Source organism: Macrosteles quadrilineatus, unplaced genomic scaffold (genome assembly GCF_028750875.1).
Source record: "Macrosteles quadrilineatus isolate MER2022 unplaced genomic scaffold, UCM_ALF_1.0 Scaffold_9__3_contigs__length_116548681, whole genome shotgun sequence".
Classification (NCBI taxonomy): domain Eukaryota; kingdom Metazoa; phylum Arthropoda; class Insecta; order Hemiptera; family Cicadellidae; genus Macrosteles; species Macrosteles quadrilineatus.
In genome coordinates, this window is record NW_026542602.1 from 62,055,441 (window position 1) to 62,080,046 (window position 24,606).

The 24,606-nt window shown below is 36.4% G+C and overlaps 1 protein-coding gene across 2 annotated transcripts; it reads left to right on the forward strand.

The window, feature by feature from the left end:
* The first annotated feature begins 10,296 nt into the window (after positions 1-10,296).
* On the forward strand, positions 10,297-24,171 carry LOC129002933 (tubulin polyglutamylase TTLL13-like). Of its 2 annotated transcripts, XM_054431064.1 has the most exons (16): positions 10,297-10,503; positions 11,001-11,142; positions 12,577-12,733; positions 13,841-13,971; positions 15,474-15,630; positions 15,927-16,027; positions 16,719-16,847; positions 17,610-17,835; positions 18,788-18,978; positions 19,984-20,179; positions 20,357-20,458; positions 20,789-20,911; positions 21,361-21,531; positions 21,694-21,763; positions 22,290-22,406; positions 23,907-24,171. In XM_054431064.1, the coding sequence occupies exons 1-16, from the start codon at positions 10,323-10,325 to the stop codon at positions 24,086-24,088; spliced, it is 2,376 nt and encodes a 791-aa protein (XP_054287039.1). In that variant the 5' UTR covers positions 10,297-10,322; the 3' UTR covers positions 24,089-24,171. The 2 variants fall into 2 exon arrangements, with proteins under 2 accessions (XP_054287039.1, XP_054287040.1); XM_054431065.1 differs by lacking the exons at positions 12,577-12,733; positions 13,841-13,971.
* Positions 24,172-24,606: the final 435 nt, after the last annotated feature.

A 24,606-nucleotide genomic window follows, 5' to 3' on the forward strand; every position in this document is an offset into this window, starting at 1 on the left:
ATCCCTATAAATATCCACAATTCGTGACCTCCTAGTAGCTGGATTACAGGACGACGCCACCCGTCCCAGTCTTTCAACGGTAACACTATTTTTACATTCGAATATGCATAAATAGGATTAAATCATGATTAAATCACTTTATAAACATAGCATAATTAGGTAATAAATATGAGCAAATAATAAGAATAAATTAGAAAGCGGACATGACATGCAAAAGACATAACCAGTATAAAAGAAAACAAAAATACATTCATAGGCTGAATCATTTCAAGTGTAAGACATACATAAACATAGCAAATTAGGTAAAGGCTACTCAAATACGTGCAAGAAATAAGAATGAAAGTGAAAAGTAGGCATAAGATGCAAAAGACTCGCATGTAGACATAGGATGTAAATTTCAACCTTAGGTAACTATACACCGCCAAAGATTGTTCGATTACATCTTACACCCCAACTCCAAGTGCACCCGTTTGTCATTGAATAACCAGTTCCTACATACACTCATGTATCAGTATCGGTAGAAATATCGCTTCAGGCTCCAATAAAAATAGTCCACATGAGTATCGCCCATTAACACAGCCTAGGCCGTGTTTCTTTCCTAGAACATTAGCCGCCAAAAACACGAACCAGAAACAACCGCGGTGTAATTTGTCAACTAGGAACACCGTCTCGGACTTTCATTAGGCTATCCTCTCGAAATTTATTCGGAGCAGGGACCGTGGCATAAAACAAAACCCTTGATAAAAACATGGTTCGTTACCAGCCGCCTGACTTATGCGCCGATCTGAGTTATATCGGGGCCAAAATTACCATCGGGGGGACCCGTAAATCAAATCGGCTTAATAAGCTCCCTTCCTCCCCCAACGCGGGCGTCCAAAACCCAAAACCACCCTTATAATGAGTTCTCCTGCACCGTTAGACGATTTAGATTGTTAAAAATTGGGCTTGAATTAGCGTCAGAAGGTTTTTCAGCAAGATTTTTCGATCGGTTTTTTAATTTGGTTGATAAAATAGTGAAATGTATGTTAACATTGTTTATAGTAGTTGTCCCCTAAAATAACATTCAGAGCATGAACAGCTTGCCAACGCTTGGATCGAATTCATTATTTTCACATTGTGAACATACGAATATCTAAATTATTTAGAAAAACACTAAAACGTTTGGCAAATCCATTACATACGAGTTTCTAAAGAGCTATCCATTCAAAAATGAAATGGTTTCAGCTAACCCTTCTCCTGCACTCAAAACTTTACGTATAATTAAAATCTGCAACACCTAAAAATTTTCCATCCATAACCTTAAAAGGAAGCGAACTTATTTTGAGTTTATCCTGAGATTTCTTATTCGTGATTTTATGTTCCGCAGGAATTCTATGCAGAGTTCTAGTGTAGTCTGCTTATTTTGATATTATGCCATGTTACTAACTCCAAGGCAAGTCTCATTGGAACAGCTGATCGCGACATAACATCACACATGTTCATCAATTTGAACAATAATTAGACAACCACTTGCGCTCGACACATGACGTGGTTAACATGAAACATCGACAGCTTATCTCAGGAGTTGACTGTAACTAATCCACCACGTACTCTAACTCCTATAGTAATAATAAAATTGATGGTGTTTGGCTGTAAAGGCGTGTTTGGATAAAAACATCGTTGCATAAAATAAATTTAAAGTTTATATAAATATACTTGTTCTTATTTCCGTACAGTTTCTGAACACTTCGGCCGAATTTGTGAATCACTACTCAGGAAAAAATACTCAAATGGAAGTACTTCACTCTATTACTTTGCTGTTCATCACTGAAAATAGTTTGTTATAGTTATTTTTTACGATGCTGGTGCTTGCTAGTACAGCATAATGATAATGCCAACTCGATGTGTATGCTTTATTAAGACATGAAAAGTTCACGAAGTAGCAGGTCAGTCAGTTTCAATCGAACACATGTGTAAAAATAACGTATTTTAATTAACCTTGAAAGCATTTATATAAAATGTATACAAACAAAAAATGTCGAACAAGAATTACAGAGTTCATCCTAATTTAAGACGAAACGTGTAAATGGTCCGCTCAACCTTCGACAAAACGTAACGATTAGTCGTTGCAGACAAGTCGTTATGTTTTATCGGAGCGTGTAAACCCGGCTTAAAAAGTACAATTGAAAACATACAAAAGCGTAAGCAGGCCATCTGTGTGCTTCCGGGCCGATTTTACCCTATAATGCGTGACTTTGTCAAGCGCCTGACCATTGATACATAATCCGGCACGAAGGACCACAATGCTCGCCTCGCCCCGGGCCAAGTCCACAGCAGGTGTCCGCTTGTAAGGGCTGGTGGTGCGTGTCCAGCTTCCTCTGGATAAAAAGTATAATTGATAACCCCCGGGTTACGACCGAATAATGTTTGATTTGAAGATTGTGTTCACGCTCGCCGAATGTTTGAGGGCACGCAGGAGGTAGAAAGCCTGAGGAGATATCAGAGTCGGTAGCACTCAAGGAGGTTACTGTACTGAGTACAAAGAGGTTCTGGAGAATAGTTAGGAAATGTACCAGATGACTGTACAACGATTTTTTCAAGTATAGGAAAAGTACCAGGAGATGCTCTAGAAAGGTCTTACCGAGACCTAAATCTAGGTTTACACATGATTAAACATGTCCAAAAATGGTACCAGGAGAAGGTGGGCATTAAAGAAAGATTCTGAAGTATAGCTACGTATTGTACCAGGATAAGAAGGTAGGCAGTACCAAGAGGTTCTGGAGTATTGCTAGGAAATGTACCAGGAGAAGGTAGGCAGTAAAGAAAGCTTCTGAAGTATAGCTACGAATTGTACCAGAAGAAGAAGGTAGGTAGTACTAGGAGGTTCTGGAGTATTGCTAGGAAATGTACCAGGAGAAGGTAGGCAGTAGAGAAAATCAGAAAGCTTCTGAAGTATAGCTACGAATTGCACCAGAAGAAGAAGGTAGGCAGTACCAAGAGGTTCTGGAGTATAGCTAGGAAATTGTACCAGGAGCGGGTGGGCAGTGGAGAGAGGTTCTGGAGTATAGCTAGGAAATGTACCAGGAGAAGGTGGGTAGTGGAGAGAGGTTCTGTAGTATAGCTATGAAATGTACCAGGAGAAGGTGGGCAGTGGAGAGAGGTTCTGGAGTATAGCTAGGAAATGTACCAGGAGAAGGTGGGCAGTGGAGAGAGGTTCTGGAGTATAGCTAGGAAATGTACCAGGAGAAGGTGGGCAGTGGAGAGAGGTTCTGGAGTATAGCTATGAAATGTACCAGGAGAAGGTGGGCAGTGGAGAGAGGTTCTGGAGTATAGCTATGAAATGTACCAGGAGAAGGTGGGGAGTGGAGAGAGGTTCTGGAGTATAGCTATGAAATGTACCAGGAGAAGGTGGGCAGTGGAGAGAGGATCTGGAGTATAGCTATGAAATGTACCAGGAGAAGGTGGGCAGTGGAGAGAGGTTCTGGAGTATAGCTATGAAATGTACCAGGAGAAGGTGGGTAGTGGAGAGAGGTTCTGGAGTATAGCTATGAAATGTACCAGGAGAAGGTGGGCAGTGGAGAGAGGTTCTGGAGTATAGCTAGGAAATGTACCAGGAGAAGGTGGGCAGTGGAGAGAGGTTATGGAGTATAGCTATGAAATGTACCAGGAGAAGGTGGGTAGTGGAGAGAGGTTCTGGAGTATAGCTATGAAATGTACCAGGAGAAGGTGGGTAGTGGAGAGAGGTTCTGGAGTATAGCTAGGAAATGTACCAGGAGAAGGTGGGTAGTGGAGAGAGGTTCTAGAGTATAGCTAGGAAATGTACCAGGAGTAGCTGGGAATTAAAGAGAGGCTCTAGAGTTTAGCTAAGAACTTTATTAGGGGATGGTATGGTCGGCTAGAAAATGTACCACGATAAGGTAGAAAAAGAAAAGGTAAGAACAAATAAACTTCTAACTGTGCTAGACATATAAAACTGCACATAGACATATAAACTGTATATAATCGTACAACCTGGATAAAATTTCGAATGAAGATCATGAAATTCAAATCTCAAATTGATTTATGCTGTGGATTTTTAACCAAGTAGCATTTATTGTCATGCATGACAATTTTTCGAACATAATCGAATTCAAACCTAAAACAAAGTCTGGGTAAGAATTTTCTACATCACCTAAATGTTTTGTTGACCACCCAGACAATCGAAACCAATCCGTCTCCAATTGCGAGGGAACGGTAAATCTCAAGTTGTAGGGGAGGAGGGTGGTGGGGGGAGAGATAAACTCCGGTGGTCAGTGACGAATACACTGCCAGTGACCCCGGGTCGAGCCACCAATCTTTGGGTAATTACACAGGTCTGCCAACATTCCCACCGGGGAATACGGTTGGCACTACTACCCTGTACCTAATTATATGTATAAAAGTGTAACTATGATTGAGATGATTATTGATTGTAAACATTTTGAGGGTGATATTTTTCGTCATCATGTGGGTGGGGGTCAGCTAAAAACCACTCTAATCACTGTTACGGCATAAGAACTTAACTATAAGCAATATTAGGTGGATTTGGGCTCAGAACTCCAAAAATAAGTCTTGAGCTCCACACTAGTCCAGTCGCGCTCCTAGTTAGTACAACTGCGCATATTTAATTTACGCCAAAAACCACTACAGGGCTCGATTTTTATTCCCTCTTCATACAACAAAAGCAATACACTCTCCCCTTTAAAATACATACGCTCGTACTTTTCATTAAAATGTTTTAAAACTTAAATTTAATATTATTGGCTTTAATCGTACCAATCACCTTCGTGGTATTATCAATTAACAATCAATTTACATGCAACACGTTTATTTCTTTATATTCCGAGGTAATTCACGGAAATAAACTTATCGACCAATATTTTTAAAGAGTACCTTAAACAATTTAACAGATAATTTAATTTAATATAATTTCATATTTTGATGGTAGCCAAGAGCCTTTAAGTAACATTTTCATAAAAAAAATCCGGATATTTTAACAATTACAACCACGTGTTACTGCTAATCGATCGCGTTTGAGTGAGTTGAGAGGGGGAGGGGTAGCCGGCCCCAAAATTCGATGTTTCCGATAGATTTGTCGTCGACGACGATGTGATAGATGGATATCTGTCTCATGCAGCCTGCGTCGTCATGAGTCTGCAACATTAAAATTGAAACTGCACACTTGAAAGGGATCAGCCTTTTCTGTGTGGTTGGAAATATTATTCAAGTCCGTGTTCAGTACAATCATACACTTAATACTTTTGAAAAGCGTCTTCAAAATCTGTTTATTCTTAAAACAATGCAATTTGGACATGTGCGAAGAACATTTGAAATTTTGCTCCTTTTTGTCTGGACTCAAAAACAATAATGTACAGTAAAAATTTGATCGAAATAGGAAAGAAACAAGGCAAGTTTGATGCCAGTGTCAGGAGTTGACAGGGTGAGTAAAATGTTAAGTGGTGCTTTGTTGCTTAGATCAGCTGATTTTCATATAGGGTTATCAAGTTGATGATACAGGACTCCAATGGATTTAATTTCGGCCAAACCATCGAAAAACTTGTAGACTATTCTCATCTCAGGATCGAGTCGATCATAATAGTGCGGCCTTCTGATCATAATAGTGCGGCCACCGTAACCATTCAGACTTAACATTTCCCCATGAGATAACATCCCTGATAGATTTCTATGCTGTTACAGCTTCTTCCACAAGGAAAAATATCTCTGGTAGATTCTTGTCGGCTATAGCTTCTGTCTCAAGGGATAATATTTCTGGTAGATCTTTCCGGTTATAGCTTCTATGAGATAAACAGATAAGATCTCTGTATGGCTCTTGAAGGTTACAGCTTCTTCCTCAAGATATAAGATCTTTGATAGATTTCTTAAAGGTTATAGCTTCTTTTCCATGAAAGATAAGATCCCTGGTAAATTCTTTTATAGCTTCTTCAACAGGATTCATGGTGTATTCTTGAAGATTATAGCTTCCATCCTACGAAGAAAAGATACCTGGTAGCGTATACTCTTGAAGGTTACTTCAGGTTGCTTCTTCCTCAAGGGACAATGTCTTGATGGTCATGACCTTCATGACCAGGGTGGATTCTTGATGTTTATCGCTTCTTCCCAAGAGTTAATGTCCGGTAGATTCTTCGCAGCGTCTACAGAGGCCCACGAGCGATGGTCGCTGGGATAGGAATGTCAGTAATATATCAGACGACCGTCTGGGACACTGGCATAAACGTCATTGTGGCTGGGTAATATATGCTAAACACACACATAGCCTGTAGTTACCGGTAGTTAGACTCGGTACCGGTACAGTTCGTGCCAAGGCCGTCTGCAAACCTCCCCAACTCCCCTCTACCTCATGCGTGTACTCATCTTTACTCGAACCTTCTGGCCATCTTTTAATATGATTTTAGTGTCTTTGACTTACACATCAAAAGAATTTAATAATTTTTATGTGGAAACTGTCCAAGCCCGGGTCTTGTCGATCTATTTATTTGTGCAATCTTGGACGTTTTTGGGGATCGATCCAAACCCTAGGTTTTGTTAACTTCTAACCTGTAAAAAAAAACTAATTTAATTGATACCCCAATGACGAATGATGGCATCTGCCCAGAATCGATCTCGGAAGCGTATTGACTGAGTGAGGAGTTCTCTGCGGTATTGACCAGCGTTTGGAATATATAGATTTACTTTGGATTTAGTAGGATTTTTTCATCATATTGTAAAATCTTAAGTTTTTTTGAAAAATGTTATATCCAACTTATTAAAAATACAAACCCCAGTTATACGCGTGTTACTTTTACAATTACATGCAATAGAGACATTCTCGCCCTATGAAGCCATTTTGCATAGTTGATCAGACATAGGATGAGTCCGATTATATATAAAGGCGTTGCTTTGAAGCGTCTCTAGGGACATTGGGATGCAGCGCCTTTGAAGCCGTTTGACACCGGGGCTCAAATTGGCGCCAAATTCAATCACCTCCCACAATGCCCTTCGGCATCACTTTAAAGCGTTGGAAATTTTGTGTCAGAAGTGTCTGGACGGTGGTTCACGTTGTCCTTAGGGGTTTCAAATTATAATTGTTTAAGTGTTCAATGACTTTCATATTTTCCTATACAGTAATTAAATAAAAATCTATAATACAGGCCTAGTTTATTACACACATTCAAAATATTAAAAATAAAAACCCTCTGATTCGAAAATACGTAGATGATATGAGATGCCAGTTTCTATTTTTAACTATTTGACTATCTTAAAAGGGGTCAGATATGAACAATATTTTACTTCATACTTTAATGTTTTTAAAACGCTTTTTACAATATAATCGGTTGTTTTTGTTTTATGTTTTGTTTTTTACACTCAAAATGTAGCATTGCTGCTTCTGTTTAGGGTATTTTTCTTGTTGATTGAATTGTTATTTTGCTTGTGTTCATAGATCGTTTTTTATCCCCGGAAAATGTTTACAGAACAAGCTAAATTTCTGGACCTTTAGAAATTTCATATACACAAAATATATCCTTAAACTATGCAGTCTTTTATTATATGTCTGTATTATTCATAATTTTAAAACAATTTGATTATCTTTAGCATCTCGCTACAATGTTTCAACGTCAGATTAATTCTCGTACAATACAATCCAAAATTGTTAACTTGCACAAAGCTATTTTCATTACAAACTCTAATAAAATAATTTTTTAATTATTTTAACATTTACGAACATTAAAATCGTATTATCCGTGGTCTCATGAAAGCTTTATAAAACTAAAAATACATACGTTGCCAGTTTCCACATAGTTTTCTTATTTGTCTAAAATCGTCGTGGAATACAGCGTGTTTGACAAGACATAATTTAAACTACCAGCTTAAACTTTTCCTCTCTTGAATTAGTAATCAATAAAAGAGCACCTATTCCTAAAATGAATATTTAACATCCTTGTATACCAGAGCGAGCGTCTTGGTCCATCAACAATGCACCACCGCAGCGACCCTGATCTATTTATTATCGCGTCCATTATTAAAGGACAGTAAACCTTGATCTGTTTATTAGAGCCTTCATAAAGCCGAGAGTAAATGCCAGGTCCAGCTGATCACAAATGCACCCTAACAAGTCTCGGACCCTTGGACCACTAAAACCGACACCAAAGACGTCATAAACATCTGTAGCAACAAAAGGTGGAGATGCCGCATTTATATGTTCTGTATATTGTAACAAACTAAATAAAATTACTAAATGTAAATAAGAGTTGCCCTGTTAGGTGATAAATTATGTCTATTCGTGGGCAATGCCTCTCTGTAATAATAGAGGGGCCCTTTTAAGAGGCAATGGGCAATGGGTTAACAACTAAAATAGAGTCCACTCTTTGATTTGTACCACTAGTGAGCCAATTGATATCTACGTTAAATTTTCTATTTACTTCAGATTGTTTCTAAGCAAATCTTTAAAATGTTCGAGTCACTAGATTGGAGAATAAAGTTCCCCAAAATAAAATCTTTAACAGTTTCATTTTCATAGTTTTCTAATACTAATAAAAAGTTTTTTCATAAATTGATGTATTAAAAAAATAATAGTAAAATATTCAGATATTTCCTGAATGTCTCTGGGTAAAAATAATACAGATAACAATCTTAGATTTAGTGGGTGAGCGAAATCAACGGATTTACAATTATAATAGACCTAATCTGTTGGTGTTGTGGCTCATAAATTACGATAAATAATAAAGGAAGTGGACAGTTAATGTATACTTCGATATTATTTGTGCCTATTTGGGTTTTGTAAGATGTGAATCAAAATTTTAAAGTCTATGTATTACGTCCGTTTTAGGAATGAGATTATGGTTGTGCATCCTGTGGCGTCTCCATATTAAATAATTTGTGCTATGGTAAATTATGAGTTGATTAGGTCGTTTTACAAGAAAGCAAGTTTATATACAGTAGTAAGTGTATGTACTCTTTAGTTGAAACTTTCTTACTTTAACTTTTCTTTTGGTCTGTCTAACCTGCACGATTGTTTGATCGATCAGCTGGGGCTTGTTTGGGTTTGGTTGGATTTGTCATGGCCCAGGCCCAAACCCAAACAAACAAATTCAAACCGAATGATAATTTTATTTTCTTTCTAAAATATTTAATTTATTATTGTATACAGAAATCGTAATCCATCCAAGTTTTTTAGTTGTACAAACACAGAATACAATTTTGGTAAGTTGATATGGAAATGTTTTATGGAAATATAATCCTATCCTTGTTCTATCTGAAAGCTTAGTCTGCCAAGTTAACAATAATAAACTATAAGTTAAGCAAAATGTACATAACTTTTTAAACATTGTGCTACTATCGAATGTTCATAAAACAGATTAGGAAAACAAGAGGCAGGAAACTAATCCAATTGGCCTGATTAGGAATTATTAAGTACTCATCGTATTCAAGATAGGCAAAGTCTAGGCCTAATGAGCACTTATGTTCTGTTACGGTTTACCTTTATTATACATGGTACTCGAGGTTAAATTTCTGCAAATTGATAGAACAGGACTAAAACCTACTGAAAACTATTACCCATCCTCTCATGTCTTATTTTATGAAATAGGCCGAACTTATCATTTCCCCTAATCATAGACAATTTGAGCTATAGCACAACAAATAGGAGTTAAACAGAAGTTACAGTAGCCTACTTAGTATTCAACTAGTATTTGGAATGCACCTTCTGAGTAGCTGTTAACTGCACCTAAATAGGTCCTAGCTAACTTATTTAAGTAAATTACGGTAAGTTACATTCCTAGAATAGGCTTATTCCAAGCATAAATAATTTTATAATTTTTATGTGTGATATAAAATTTAATGTAGGCTACTTACTTAACTTATGGCAAATTAATTTGACAAGCATATTTCGTGCATCGTCGTGCTTTAAATTACCTGTATATAACTTATGCTTCAGTAAGTTTAGAACCTCTCTCAGGACTAGGAGCGTGATGGTTAAGGGAATAGACAAACATCCCGTTATAACCCTGTAACTTACATTAAGTAGGTTAACATAGATTTAAAAGGTTTTGGAAAAAATTCAACCCTGGTCATTAAGCTCAAGGTAATCACGGTAACCACGGACAGTCAAGTTCAACCACAATGGTGTATTCACTTTCTGCTGTGCTGTGCACACATTAAGTGCTGTGGCAAGGTGACGGATTTAACAAAGAGACGGTTAAAAGGGTTATGGTTGATCAAGTTTCTACTGAACTTTTCAGATCATCTTTTCCACACTGAAACTTGTTGATTATAAGTTAGCCTACGTGATTTGTTTAAGATTTGATGGAGAGTTAATATGGAGAGGTACAATGAGTACGGAGTCAACTTGTGATGAAACAACCAGCTCGAGCCAGCAGTCTACTACCGCTTCTACTTGCACCTCGCCCAGCTTCCTACAAGAGTCATACTCGTACAGCTCCTCCAGCCAGGCTACTCCAGTTTCCGGGTCTTTACAATGCTACAGCAATATCAGCACTAGCAGGGAAAATGGTAAGTTAAGATGATTCATTCTAATAGGCCTAAGTTAAAGTCTCCTAACATTTTTACACGGTTAAAATATGCTTTGCCTAAAGGTCACTCATCACTCATGGTACTCTCGGTTGAATTGGCTTGTGGGATCATGATGGAGGGTGTGGGCAACTGGGACTGCTGGTCGCAAGCTCAGAACGGCCTTTCTAGCTAAAAATAATTAGGTCTACCTAGATCGAATTGCAGTCAACATCGTACTAGAAATGAATGGCGAAAAATGTAGTGAGCCCTGTAGGTCTTGGCAAACTCGGTCTAGTTATGATGAAGTGTGAGAAGTGTTACCAGGCTCGTAGTGCCTATCTGAATACCAGATGAGGTTTTTAGTGAATCGTCTACTGGTTGCTATGTCCATTCATCGAATATTCCTAAACAAAGCGTCTAGCTCATGAAATTGAAGCAATACTGTGAGTTTATTTAAACTAATTTTGTAATATTTAACTTGTTTTGTTTCATTACAGAAATTTATGTGACTCTAAATAAGATCAAAAGTCCCAACCTCCTTGGACATGATGAGGAAAACAAACTCAAGCCCAAAAAGTCAGCGGCGTCGAGCAAATGTCCGAGTGCTGTGGCGCAGAGGAAAAAAAGGAAGAAGAAAAAGTATGTCTAAAAAGCTGTTCATAAGCCAATTTGTCTTTTAAGGGTTTATGTGTGCGATATTTTATATTTTTGTATACCGTACAGTATTATAATGGTATTATTTAAGGTGATCAGTTCTATTGAAATATGTGTCTGTGACAGAAAAATGACAGTGCTGTTATTTAAGGGACCTTCATATCTTGTCAAAGAATTTTAAGACTTTTAAAATCAGAATTATTTATGTGAACTGTAGGGTTATTGTGTAAAACTCAGCAAAACGTTGATTGTGTTGTAGGCCTAATGTTTTACAGAGGCCCTACACGTATATATTTAACCTCAAATGTGACAGTAACATCAGTGGTGGTTGTTTCAAGTATGTAGCGTTTTTGGCTTGCTTGATTTTCAGTAGGCAATAGAAATCAGGAAAAATGCAACATGTTGTACTTAGTAATCTGACAAACTTAAAATATAAATCGGCTGAAAAACGGTGCAAGTGGTTCAAGCTTAGCTTGTGAGTTTGGTGTTGGGAACTCGACAATTACTGACATAAAAAAACAGTGCAGACAAAGCTATTGCCTGTGCTAGACAGTGAGGATAGAAGCCTGCACATTATACTAGCATAGTATAGGCCTACTATGCTTAACGCTTAGCTTATGTGCAATGCATTAAAGTATGCTTTATTAACTTGTTTATGCTTTATCAAACATAAACAACGTATTGGAATGCAATTTTTTGTGGCCATTTTTTATGACAGTTTATTGCTCTATGTAGAGACAATCATGGTGATGTGGTCAGATATACCAAAGATCTTGGCGATATCATTACCTGTGCTGACAATCTTGGTAGAATTGCAGTAAATTAAAGTTTACAATGATCACAAATGTTGTTTGTAGGCCTACAGTAGTCTCCCTCTTATCCGGACACCTTTTAACCGGACATCGGTTTAACTGGACGACACTCGGCGGAAATGACATCTCCTTAACCGGAAAAAAATTTAACAGCACATTGGTTTAACCGGACTAGATCGGCAGGAAGTGGGCAGTACTGAAACGACTGTTCTCGTGGGAAAGATTTGGGACCAGTGATCACGTGTCTAAATACAATGCTCTCCTAAATTTAAGTTGAATATCACAGTAAAAAGTAAGTTTTAACGAGTTTTTGGGGACGTCGGTTTAACCGGAAAACCCGTTATCCGGACCGGCCTCGGTCCCAAGGAGTCCAGATAAGAGGGAGTCTACTGTAGCTCAAATTATACACTTTACGCCAAGATTAAGGGATTCTAATTACGCTTAACAAAGAAATACGACCATTTTACGTTGATGTGTGACCATCCGATCAATTTACTATCCGAACATCCCTCTGTCTCAATTGTTTCGGATAACCGACACTCTACTGTAATACAGAATTGCCTATTACTAGTTCAATAAAGGAATGATTACCTAACATATGTTTCAGAGCCACAATATGCACATCCTACTGCAAGTACGACATTATACGAAGGATTGCATCTAGCCTGGGCATGAGGGAAGTAGGAGAACGAGACCTATGGAACCTTATGTGGACTGACAGCTTCATATCAGTTGAACGAGCTAAGGAAATGAGGAGATTCCAGGTTATTCATACAAATATTTGTAGAAGGGTAAAAGAGACACTGGGTAATTTTTAGCAAAACCAATCACTGTTGCAGAAACCCAAGAAATAACAACTTTGTTTCTTATATATCATGGACTAGAATGAATTTTTATACTTATACTATAGTTCGGCCGCTTAGAAAACGACCTGCGCGCTAATGCTAAACCAATGCTGGAGGAGGTCGTTTTCTAATTGGCCGACCTATAGTTAGGGTCCACAGATTGGAATAGTTCTTTTTATCCTATTGTATATCTAAGTGTCCTGCCATTTTGACTGTTTAACTTTCCTTTGGGATATAAACCTACTGTAACGTTTCGTTGATAAATAGTTTGACAAGCTTAAATTTACTAGTTCTAAGTTTTAAGTTGTATTTGCTACACCTGATGTGACAACACCAATGTAATAGAAGTTAGTGAAATAATGATAACATAGGCTACATTTTTGACTTGTAAAGGAAGAGACATATATCAGTATTCAGATTCGTAAATCCAGCTTTAAGCTTGTAAATTGTGGCACCAATAGGACCAAACGTAGTAAAATTTACACAAGGTTCTATATTAAGTCATAGGTACACGTTTATTCCATGTTAGTTTTGTAAAAACTACAAACCATTACACAAATCCTTGTAGTATTATCAAATTGAAATCATTGTGCAAAGTAACTGCACTTGTGGAATAATGCGTAGAATCCTGCTTGGAAACAAAATCATCAACAAACAGCACAAGAAATCATATAACACAACCACCTGCCATTTCATCTACACACAAACATATTGTATATTGCTGTCGATCATAAACTATTTGTTGCTTACATACAAAATAAATTAATTTAACACCAAACACATTTTTTTTTTTTTTTTTGTAGATGAAAGAAACCTACACATATTTAATACACGGTCGTAACTTGGAATATTAAAAAAATATCTTCCATCATAATGTTTTTTTTTTATTTGACAATTTCCCTGTTGAAAGTAATTTCAACAAATTCATATTTTAAAATTGAAATAGTTGTTAAAATTAGTTTTTGTTTAGTGAATATCATATTTTGAAAACTTCAACAATATCTGTACAGCTACTGATTTTTTCAGAAAGTAAATCATTTTCCTGGAATGTCCGAAATTTGTCGCAAAGATCTGCTCGCACGAAATCTTAATCGCATGCTCAAATTCTTTCCAAAAGAATATAACTTCTTTCCCAAAACTTGGTGTCTTCCTTCTGAGTAAGTTTTTGTAGGTCCAGAATTATATTTTATTTAGATTTTCAGATTTATTGCACATTTTCTAATCTTTTACATTTTGTAAATTTAGCTCTCACCCTTTGCAACCCATTTCATATTGCACCAGCTGTTAATTTTTAGTTTGATTGTGATTAACAGAAAGATATAAACATAATCGGTTTTTACAATTATGGATAAAAAGTCCTACGATGTGAAGGAAAGACATACAAAAATAATGCTAGCCTATTCCTCGTCATATTTTATTAAATATTCATATTGTTATTCATCAGTTTTTTTTAATTTTAATCAAAATTCTGCTCACTTTATGATGGCTAAGAAGATATAAGACTGGTTATATTCATTAGGTATAAAAGAGGACTTTGAGCAGTTTTAGATTTGTTTAAATCACTGAATGAAATAGCTGTGTTGCCTTGTTTAAGTTTGCAGTTAGGTAAAAATATTAAATGATCGACAATCCTAGGCAATGGATTTTTCACTCAAGAAACTATTATATTTTTCTAATCCAAATACTGATTTAAAAAATAGCCATGCTTTTGCAATCTAATTTTGAAATTTAAGGATCGTTTAGAAAATAGTCTTCATGCTTAGAAAGCTACATAATTGTTTGTGCTTGTGTTGTACAGTTCTGTAGATATGCACAGTAATGGATTTAATATGTAGGCTAGATCATGCTAGTGTAGGCTTATATTAGTTAAATATTTGTTATTTGTTAATTAGCTCGGAAATGGTAAGTCATTTTGATATCTCACTCACTTTCTCATTAATTTTTAAATTCCTGCATTGTTAAATTCTTCGTAGTGTTTTCAAATAAGAAACATTTTATTATACTATTTTAGTCTACTGTTAGTGCTTCCTCGAGAATACAAGAAGTCAAAACAAACCTGATTAAACTCACTTCGCACTTGGTTAGTTGTGGGTTCATAAACCTGTATTCATAAACCTATACATATTTACCTTTATTTGATAGTTTACAACAACGAAGGTCCTCTTGCAAACCTCTTTGGACTTCAATCTACTGCAACTAGTACTCTTTCCACATTTGCTGGTGTACAAATAGTTTTACGGCTTCCCTCCGTTAAATTATCAAATAATCTAGGCCTATGCCTAGATTATTGGATAATTTAATCTGTTATACTGTACTAAATAAGTTTATCCTGTTGCTATCGTTTTTCAATCTGAAACAGCACCCTATCTTCCAACAATGGAATGTGGTCCAAGCAATCTCTGAGTGTATGCAAAGGAATCACTATTCTTAAAATAGGTTTCCACATCAAAATCACAGCTTTAATAACCCCATACCACCATGTTTACTAAAATAGCATAGTTTGATTTAGGTTATAAGCACAGCTGTTCATTCATTGTTGCAATACTATCATGTGACAAAAAATGGGGTCTCAATGCCTCACCCTGTATAATGACTTTGCTTTACTAATTCTCATCTCTTTCTTACCTAATTTTCAACTTGGATTGACTCGTGGTTTCAGCCTAGGAGAAGTATTGCAGTATTCTAGATCACATCGCAACAAAACCTTCATCTTGAAGCCTGACTTAGGCTGTCGAGGACGAGGCATCTTTCTAACACGCAACTTGAAAGACGTCAAGCCTTTTGAGAGGATGATTTGTCAAGTGTACATATCAAAGGTAAGAAGGTCTTAGGTGAACTTTATGTTAACGTTGAAGGAATATTTTGTGTCCCTCCAGTTAGTTGTGAAATTTAATTTCAAAAGATTTTGTTGTTTACAAGAAAAATATTATGATTCTTCTTCATGGAATTGATACAATTTGGCTAAACGAAGATGTTTGAAGGTTTTATTTATCCTTAAGTTATATATACGTTAAGTCAGCTTCGACTACCAATTGACTCCTGTAGTTGCGTCGTTCCCGTTATACTTTAGTTAAGGAGTGTATATTTATTTTACAAAAGTTTTCATTTCCAGCCGTTCCTAGTCGATGGTTTCAAGTTCGACATGAGAGTTTACACACTTATTTCTTCTGTGGATCCTCTGAGAATTTACGTATACAATGACGGACTTGCAAGGTAGGTTGGCTTTAAAAGTGTTGAATAAATAAATTAATACATTTTGCCACAAGTTAAAGCCTTGAGTTCTGCCTCTTGATATCAATGCATCCTAATGGATTACAATTTGTAAAAGAATAATGTTTTTATCAAATCAGATGTTCAAACAGAGATACAAATTCATTTGTTTACTAATTAGTTATCACATAATAGCAAATCTTTGGTGCTCTAGGCTCCCTATTCATGTCCTGTTGTGTCATCTTTTGATGGTAGCTCAATTTCTTTTTTGTTTTCTTTTTTTTTTGTATATTTACACCTTTGGCATTTTTTTTGTAAGGGAATAGTCCAAACCCTGGTCTTATTACCATCTAAAGTCGGGTAGCGAGCTGGCCTGGGTAGAGCGTGGGACATTGGTTCCCTTGGTCCTGGGTTCAAATCCCACCATTCACCAATGGATACCTTGACCCCCTGTAGACCTATCCTGAAGTAAAGTGGAAAACAATTATAGATTTGAACCTAGAGGAATTAAAAACAAGTTCTCTAGTGCTAGATAGTATCATTAATTGACAGCCCATTGACGGATAGCACATTCAGATTTGAAAGCGAGCACTATATCGGCTCAACTTCTAAATATTTCATTATGAGCTTCTGGGCTGTTTGAGTGTCATGGCTCTTAAAAAATATAATCGTTCTCCCACTGGTTTCGTTGCAGGTTTGCCACCAGCAGATATTGTGACCCAGCACCTCACAACATCACTAACATGTACATGCATCTGACCAACTACTCGGTCAACAAACACAGCAGGACCTACGTTGTGGACGAGGAGGCTGGCAGTAAAAGGTAACACTTGAAAAGGACTGAAGTTTTAAATGCAGTTTTTGTTGTGAGGAAAGGGAAAAGTTGTGTTTGATCATTTAAAAAACAACTAAAATGCTCAATAGTCTCACTTGGGGTATTTTCAAAAACTCTGGCTTCTCTTCTCATATACATAAGCATATACAGGGTATTCAGTAACAGTAAGTGTCAAACTCCTAGAAATAATTTCAATGGGTTAAAATATAAAGAAAGTGAGTAAATTTCATACAACCTAGATTTCTACATTGACATTTGGATTCCACATTTAATCTGCAATTTCAGTAAATTTAACTCACTCAACCACAAGTCATGTTAGCAGACCTTCCAACTCTTCCACATTCTGATGTCCACTCACGCTCTCAGTAGATAAACTCCCGCATATCTGATTTTATACAAATTTTACATACACAATAGGAAAATTTGTTAGAAAATCGGAATTTTTAATCGTGTTAACGTTAGGTTGGTAGCTCTGCAGACTCGGAGTCTGCCCGGGCGGGACAGTCTCACTTGTCTGTCGTTCTGGCAAAATAGCCAAGTGTGTAGTCTGTTAGTGTTATCTAAGTTTTGTTTTGTCGGTTAAGAAGTAGAGTAGTGTGTGATGGACAGTGATTCGGATGAAAGTGGAACCAAAGGTAAAGCAACTAAGTATAGTGAATCTTTCAAATACAAAACAAGACATGAAAATGAATGGACTGTTGAATGGCTGAAAGGTCTGTGTTAGATTTTTACACGTCTGTTACTTTCTAGACGTATATCGACGTTGAACAACTGGTTGGAGCGTAAGCAGTACAACGTTTCCCAGATCTGGGCGAGTATTGATGACATCATAATCAAGACTGTGATTGCTGGGCATCCCACGCTCAAACACTCGTATCACGCCTGCTTCCCTTGCCACGACTTTACCTTTGCATGCTTTGAGATCCTCGGCTTTGACATCATACTTGACTACAAGCTCAAACCTTACTTGCTAGAGGTAAGGAAATGTTGTAAGCAAGTGTTTTTTTTTTCAATTAAAAGTAAGGTTCTAAAGTTGTTTTGAAAGAATGTAACTTTCATGAGCATAGAGATATTCCTGTTTTAGACCTAAACCACAGCATCTTGTTTGAAGTTGTCCTTGTAATATCAAATTTAACATCATCATAAAAACTGTACAGATGCTTTTTAGTTATGTGTGATCATCAGGTTTCGAGATTGAAAACTCAAAACTGAAACTGGCGACATATTCTAGCTACAAATATTGGTCAATAAATCAGTGTTTTTATCTCATATTCATGTCATTATGTCTGTGAAGAGTTAAATTTTTTCATTATTTGTTGTTTATTAAACTTATTTTTTTAGGTTTTAGTGTAATAGTGAAATATTTATATTACTATGTCAGGACCAGGAGTCCAATTTATTTCAGTTTTGACTGCATAACAAACTTTATTGACCTGTATAATTTTGCAACCTTAACGAGGCAAGTAAAACAGTTTCATGTTGGGTTTAGAAATTCAAGATTTGCAAAGATATTTTTATGTTTCTGTTTCGAAATTACAAATTTCTGGTTTCGATAATAACTAGTGCTTTTATTTCTAGGCTAGACACACAACTGGCAGTTTTACGTTTTTGTAAGAGAAACGCTCCAAACCATGGTCTTTTTACTATCAAACCTCAACCTGTAGATAGAAAGCATCTTTATTTTTCTTCGTTGTAAATACAAAAAATTACATAGATATAATATAATACAGTATTAATAACCCTATGACAATGGTATCTTGGTCTGTTAACTATCTCGCTTGGAATCAAACCAGCGACTAGATTTGGGCAGCACTATTACCATTACCATTACCAACTGGCGATCGTTGACCAGATGTCTGGATTGATCTTGTCAAATAAAATTTACTTATTTACTCAAATATATTAACTAATGGCGATGCTGTGTACAGGTGAACCACTCACCGAGCTACCACACTGATGCGGAGCTGGATAAGGAGGTGAAGGAGAGTTTGTTGAAGGACACCTTCACTATACTCAACTTGACCAGGTGTGACAAGAGGCGGGTGATGGAGGAAGACAGACAAAGGGTGAGGGACAGGTTGATGCAAGCTATCGCTACAAGGGCTCATTTACCTGATATGTGAGTATAAAATGTCCCAAGCTGTGGAAGTCTAGGCTTGCTTACATTGTTAGTACAATGTTGCAGTAAACGTCGGCTAATTCGGTGTCTGATGGTCCGGTACCATCAATCGAATTGGCAGACGTTGGGGTGGGATCTTTACAGACTTATGTAGTGATTAGCAGAATCAGGTGCGATAGTTCAGTTGTTGGTAGTGATCGTTCCGACGCGGGAGTGATTGTTCAGAGGTCCATAGCAATCGTTTGCAGGTCAGGATCAATAGTTCGGACGTCTGAAGCGATCATTCAGACATCGGTGGAATTCTTTTTTCAGCAGTACTGTATTTCCACTTCTTTCATAATAACGGCAGTGTTTAGAAGACTTTCAACAATCCGACCATGCCAGTGTACGGAATGTGCCGGATTAGTGTGTGTCTACTTTACCTTTATTTACTATTATGCTAGCCAAGACGTGATGAGATCTACTAGACAGTCGATACCCGACTATCCACTATAATGAGTTGTGTTGTGAGTGATCCTGGATAATGCAAATGCACACCTAACCTAATATAAATAGGAAATAACTAACATTGACTATGAATAGTTTAGTAGTAAAGTATGATTAGTTAGGCCCTAAATACTAATGTAATTTAATGTAAATACTAATAAATGTAATGTATTAAAACCTTCACATTTACTCATCATGTACATTTTCAAATTTCTTCCTCTTTATTGGTTCAACTTATTTACTTAGACCTATGTTGTGAGCTTGTGAATAAGAAACTCATTCTGAGTGTCAAGTCAAAGGACTCTTTCCCGCAGCCAGTCCTTGTTGTTTACCAGTGGCTGGTTCATTATAAAATCAAGTAACTATTTTAGAGATTTGTTTATTTTTCTGGTAATAAAAGTCTTGAAACTTACCTCAGATTTTTTATACTGTTTTATTAATCCAGAACCTATGTCACCTTACAAACATTTTGAAGGTCCAAACTGTTGTAAAATATATTCATCACCGTTGTGTGTGCAGGAACCCGCTCGACTCGCTGGCTACACAGATCAAGTGGGAAGAGAGCCACTTGGGCAACTACAGGCAGATCTACCCTTCACCCTCTGACTCCAAATACCAGGTGTTCTTCACACAGACACAGAGCTCACTGTTCCAGGAAACGTTCGCGTCACGGGCCAGGGAGGAGGCAGGGCGGCTGCACAGGGAGGAGTTTGAGGTAACAGACCTTGTGATTGGCAGAGTAGATTGAGTTTAATTACGTATTACCAGCCATTAATGAAGCCATATTATACAGCAAAATCTTGTTGTAATAGGCATTGAAACTTAAACCAATTTAGATATCGACACAGATTTATATTTAACTGCAAAGTTATAGTTAAGTTGGTCATTTCAGATGAAACTGCGAGGTGAAGCCAACTTGCGCATTGGGAACAAGGAGAAACAACCAAACCCAGAGTCACCGCTGACAAAGCCTAAGATAAAAAAGATCCCAGTGGTGAGTGTATTGAAACTTACCTAGGTTAACACCATCTTTAACAATGGTCTGGATATCAAGTACATCTCGACAGAGAAAACACTTTTCACTCTGACTTGGCGATTTAAATAACTATTTTGAAAGTAATAAAACTCGATAAGAAAAGAATTCCTTGATATCAAGTTTCATGACTTCTCAGGTATTTGCAATTGTCATAAATAGTAGTATTCAGGAACAACTTCAAACATTTGCTTCCAATTCTGTAACCCTAATAATTGAATCACTTTTAAGTGGTTGAAATTTGTGTTAATATTTTTTATGTTTTTTTAAGTATCTTTTTGTTTAATTTAGAAAAAGAAAGCTCCTTGCAATTCCTTTGATCCGGTGCCAATCATCGAGGAGGAAGAAAAGGAAAGACAAGCGTTGATGGCTCAAAGAGACTTTCTAGTCAGGAGTTTCAGAGTTGAGGATCAGGTGAGTGGTGCTTTCAGTAATGCTGCCATTACAGATTAGGATTGTTTTCATTATACTGCTACCCCAAACAATAGTTAGGAAGGTATCTTTTTAGAAATCGTCAATACCCATACTTTTTTTGGATTTATAGTTGAAATGGTAATCTTAGATCCTCTTGGTATTCATTTGTGTATGACTAACTAGTGCTCGCCTGGTAATCAGAAAGATGAACGTTCGATCCTGAGAAAAGCCAACGTCTTTTTAATAATTCAAAACTGGACCCAGATGTCCTTGATCATTGATCTATGAAAACCAATTCTGGCATACGAACCAGCTGATCTTAGTCGGTCACAAAACTATCATATCATTCATTCAACGTTCATCGTTCACCTAAAAATATGCACACTGGTATATTACCGTTGTAAAAAAAAATCAAGTACGAAGAATAAAAAAAAAATTTTTTGTTCCAGGTGAAGTCTGTTTTGAAAAACATGAGTTTCGATAGACAGAAAAACAACGAAGGGACAAATGATCACAGAGAAGACAGTTTGAGTAACTTCCATCCTCCGTTACCTCCGAGAAAGTTGTGTTCCTTACAAACGAAGCAGAACACCGTAGAAAACTGTTCAAACAACTCTCAGGTGTGAAATTGTTTGTTTTGTTAAAATTGAATTTGTAAATTAAAACTGTCAAGTAAATTGTTATTTTTTAAATATTTTTGTTAATAAATTATTCTATTGCGTTTTTCAAATGAGTTTTTGATTAGTCTATGGTATTAGAGCAGGTTATTTTCATTGTTGCAGAAACTGAAAGAAAACTCAGTCAATTGTCAGCCAGTTAAAGGAACCGTTATTGAACCGCCTGTTTCATTGAGTGAGTATAATTTTGTTTTCTGTGAGGAACATTTTTATTTACTCTTACTCTTATAAGACCATAAGGAAAAATGTTTACACAGCCATTTTTACACTCCCTTACTCATTGCAATAGGCCCATAACCTTCGGTCATCTGGTGACGAATGTCAGCATTGGACATTTCTCTCGTATTAAAAAAAACGTATGACTGAACTTATCTTGCATGTGGTGGGAGATTTAATAACTAGACAAATGTAAACACACACCAAATCGTACTTGTAACTACAGAGCTAATGTTGCTGTACTGTTCACAAATGATGATAAGAGCAAAGAGCCCCCTTGTTGTGGTGTACAAGCAAACTACGGAGCTATACATTAAAACGGTCCTTACTAAAAAAACTGACGTTATTTAAAAACGCCCCTCATCCCCATCTATGTTTATCAGACAGAATATGTTAAAACTATCTTCAGATCGTCCACAACAGAGTATATGACAGCTATGCTGCAATATAAGCGTTACTGGACTGATCAATACTGTGTTTTACAGATGCCAAGGGCAAGGCTGAAGCTTATTTCAACGACAGGTGGCACACTCCTAAGAGTCTAAGTGCCAAACCATCTTCAGTGTTCCCTCAAAAGTTGACTCTCAAACCGTCTATCCCTGGTTTGTATTTGCCTTGAATACTTTTGATTTATTTGGATATTGTGGATTCATTGAAAGATCTCTTTTCCGTAAGCATACTTGTACTCTATCTCAATCGTCTCTACTCCCTACAGTTCTTAAAATATTTATTATCCGTTTTATTATTAACAATAGATCATAATAATAATAGTATTACACAGTGAAACCTCACTAACTCAAAAATTTTAAGAACTAGAGGTTTTTGAGTTTTCTGGCTGAATTATACAGAACCTTGAATTTTTTAATGGATTTTAATAAGTTAATACATATCAGACTATTTATTAACATAACAATTTATTACTTAGATGAATTTTTATGTATTAAATATGTGGAATATTCAACAATTAAAACTAAAGGTTCTGAAATGTACTTTTTTTGCATGCGCCCTTTCAGCCATTGAAGTTTTACTCTACTGTACTTAGGGATGGACGAGATTGGATTTTTAGTTCGAGACGAGACGAGACGAGATTTTTTATTTCTCATAAAATTTCGAGACGAGATCGAGACGGGATTTCCCTTCTCATACACAACGGGAAATGCACGTTCAAAATTTTTACCTGATTTTGTAACATTGTTAGATGACTGTTTAAATACAAAAATAATGACAATAGGCAAGAATATTTACAATCTTTTATTAAAAAACATCAGCATAACATTTTTTTATTAATCACGCCTAACTTATTAAAAATGCCTACGATTAGGAAACATAGTGATATCAGTTAGGAAGAGTTCAACTTATCCTAAAATAAAATAAATCATAAAATAAAAGCAATATTAATTTTTATAAAATAGTTACTTGTTTTGACTTTTTATAGTAATAAAACATTCCTCACACTGCTTACACTTAACAAAACTTCTCAAATGTTATTTAAGTAATATTATTAAAATAATTAAAGTAATATTTACATTTAAAGAATTAATTAAATAAGAACGCCTTCGCAAAGGAAACGCAACTACAACACGCACCTGTATTGCGGGTATTGCATTGACTTTCTGCAGGCGTTTTAAATTTTTTAAATTTTTTTATTTTTTTTTATTCTCGTCTCGATAAAAATCTCGGTCAAAAAGAAATCTTGTCTCGTGTAACGAGATTTAAAATTTCCCGAAAATTTCCCGAAATTTCGAGACTTGACCATCCCTAAGTATTTATAATTTTCATTTTCTAAGCAGTAACAGTGTTTTGGGTAATCTCTTACAAACCTTGTCGTTAACATGCAAAAACTCTTTGTAGTAATTTCAGAAGATGACTCATTTCTTGTTTTTATCCTTGTTTAGACGTATTTTTTTCAATGTTGCTCGTAAATGTGTTTCTAGAGTGTTGAACCTTGTAATTTCTATTTTTTGTCTACTTGTCAACAATAAAGATGTCTGTCTATTAACTAGTCGATTATAAAAATGCTTGTACTAAATTGAGTTATCATTGTAAACTGGTTATCTTAAATAAATGAATTGAATTGTACAAACGATGTACATGGGCTGCAGGACTGCAGGTGATGTGTAACGAGGCGACCATCAGAGTGAGGCCTGACTTGCCGGCGTCGGCGCAGTGGCCCACAGTCGGCGCAAAGAGCACCAAGACTCACATCGCGAGACACTTCTCTAACACTGTCAAGATTCACGGACTAGAGCGACGACTCAGCAACGAGAAGTTTATCTTCCAATGACACTTGCTCAATTCATTTTTGCTCAGTGTTTTTACGTTTGTTGTATTGGATTTTGATGAAATTTACTGTTGAAATTAAAGAGTTTAGAGTTCAAATGTGTTTTTGTACTATAATGATTAGTGTATGTATTTTTTTACATATATTTGACTCATAGACACCTAACCTAGTCGCTTTTATTTTTAGTCAGCATTAGCAAGAGGATTGGGGCTAGTCTTGTTTTTTGGAGGGGAAGTTGCTTGTTTTGAGAAGGTAGTCCTAGCCGTATTAAAATGTTAAGTAACAAGGTTTACTTACAATCTTTTTTTAAGTTGATGGCCTCTTTTACCTTGTATTTGCCTTTCCACTTAGGCCACAGAAGTGTGCGTGAAACGCATTCCGCAAAGCAAGTTGTGAGCCGATCTTGTACTAGGGTGAAGTGTACTGTTAAAAAAGTAGTGGCAAATACCAGGATCCGAACCCACGACATCCATACCTTGTACCCGAAGTCTTGTGGACCCACTGAGCTACCGATTCATCAC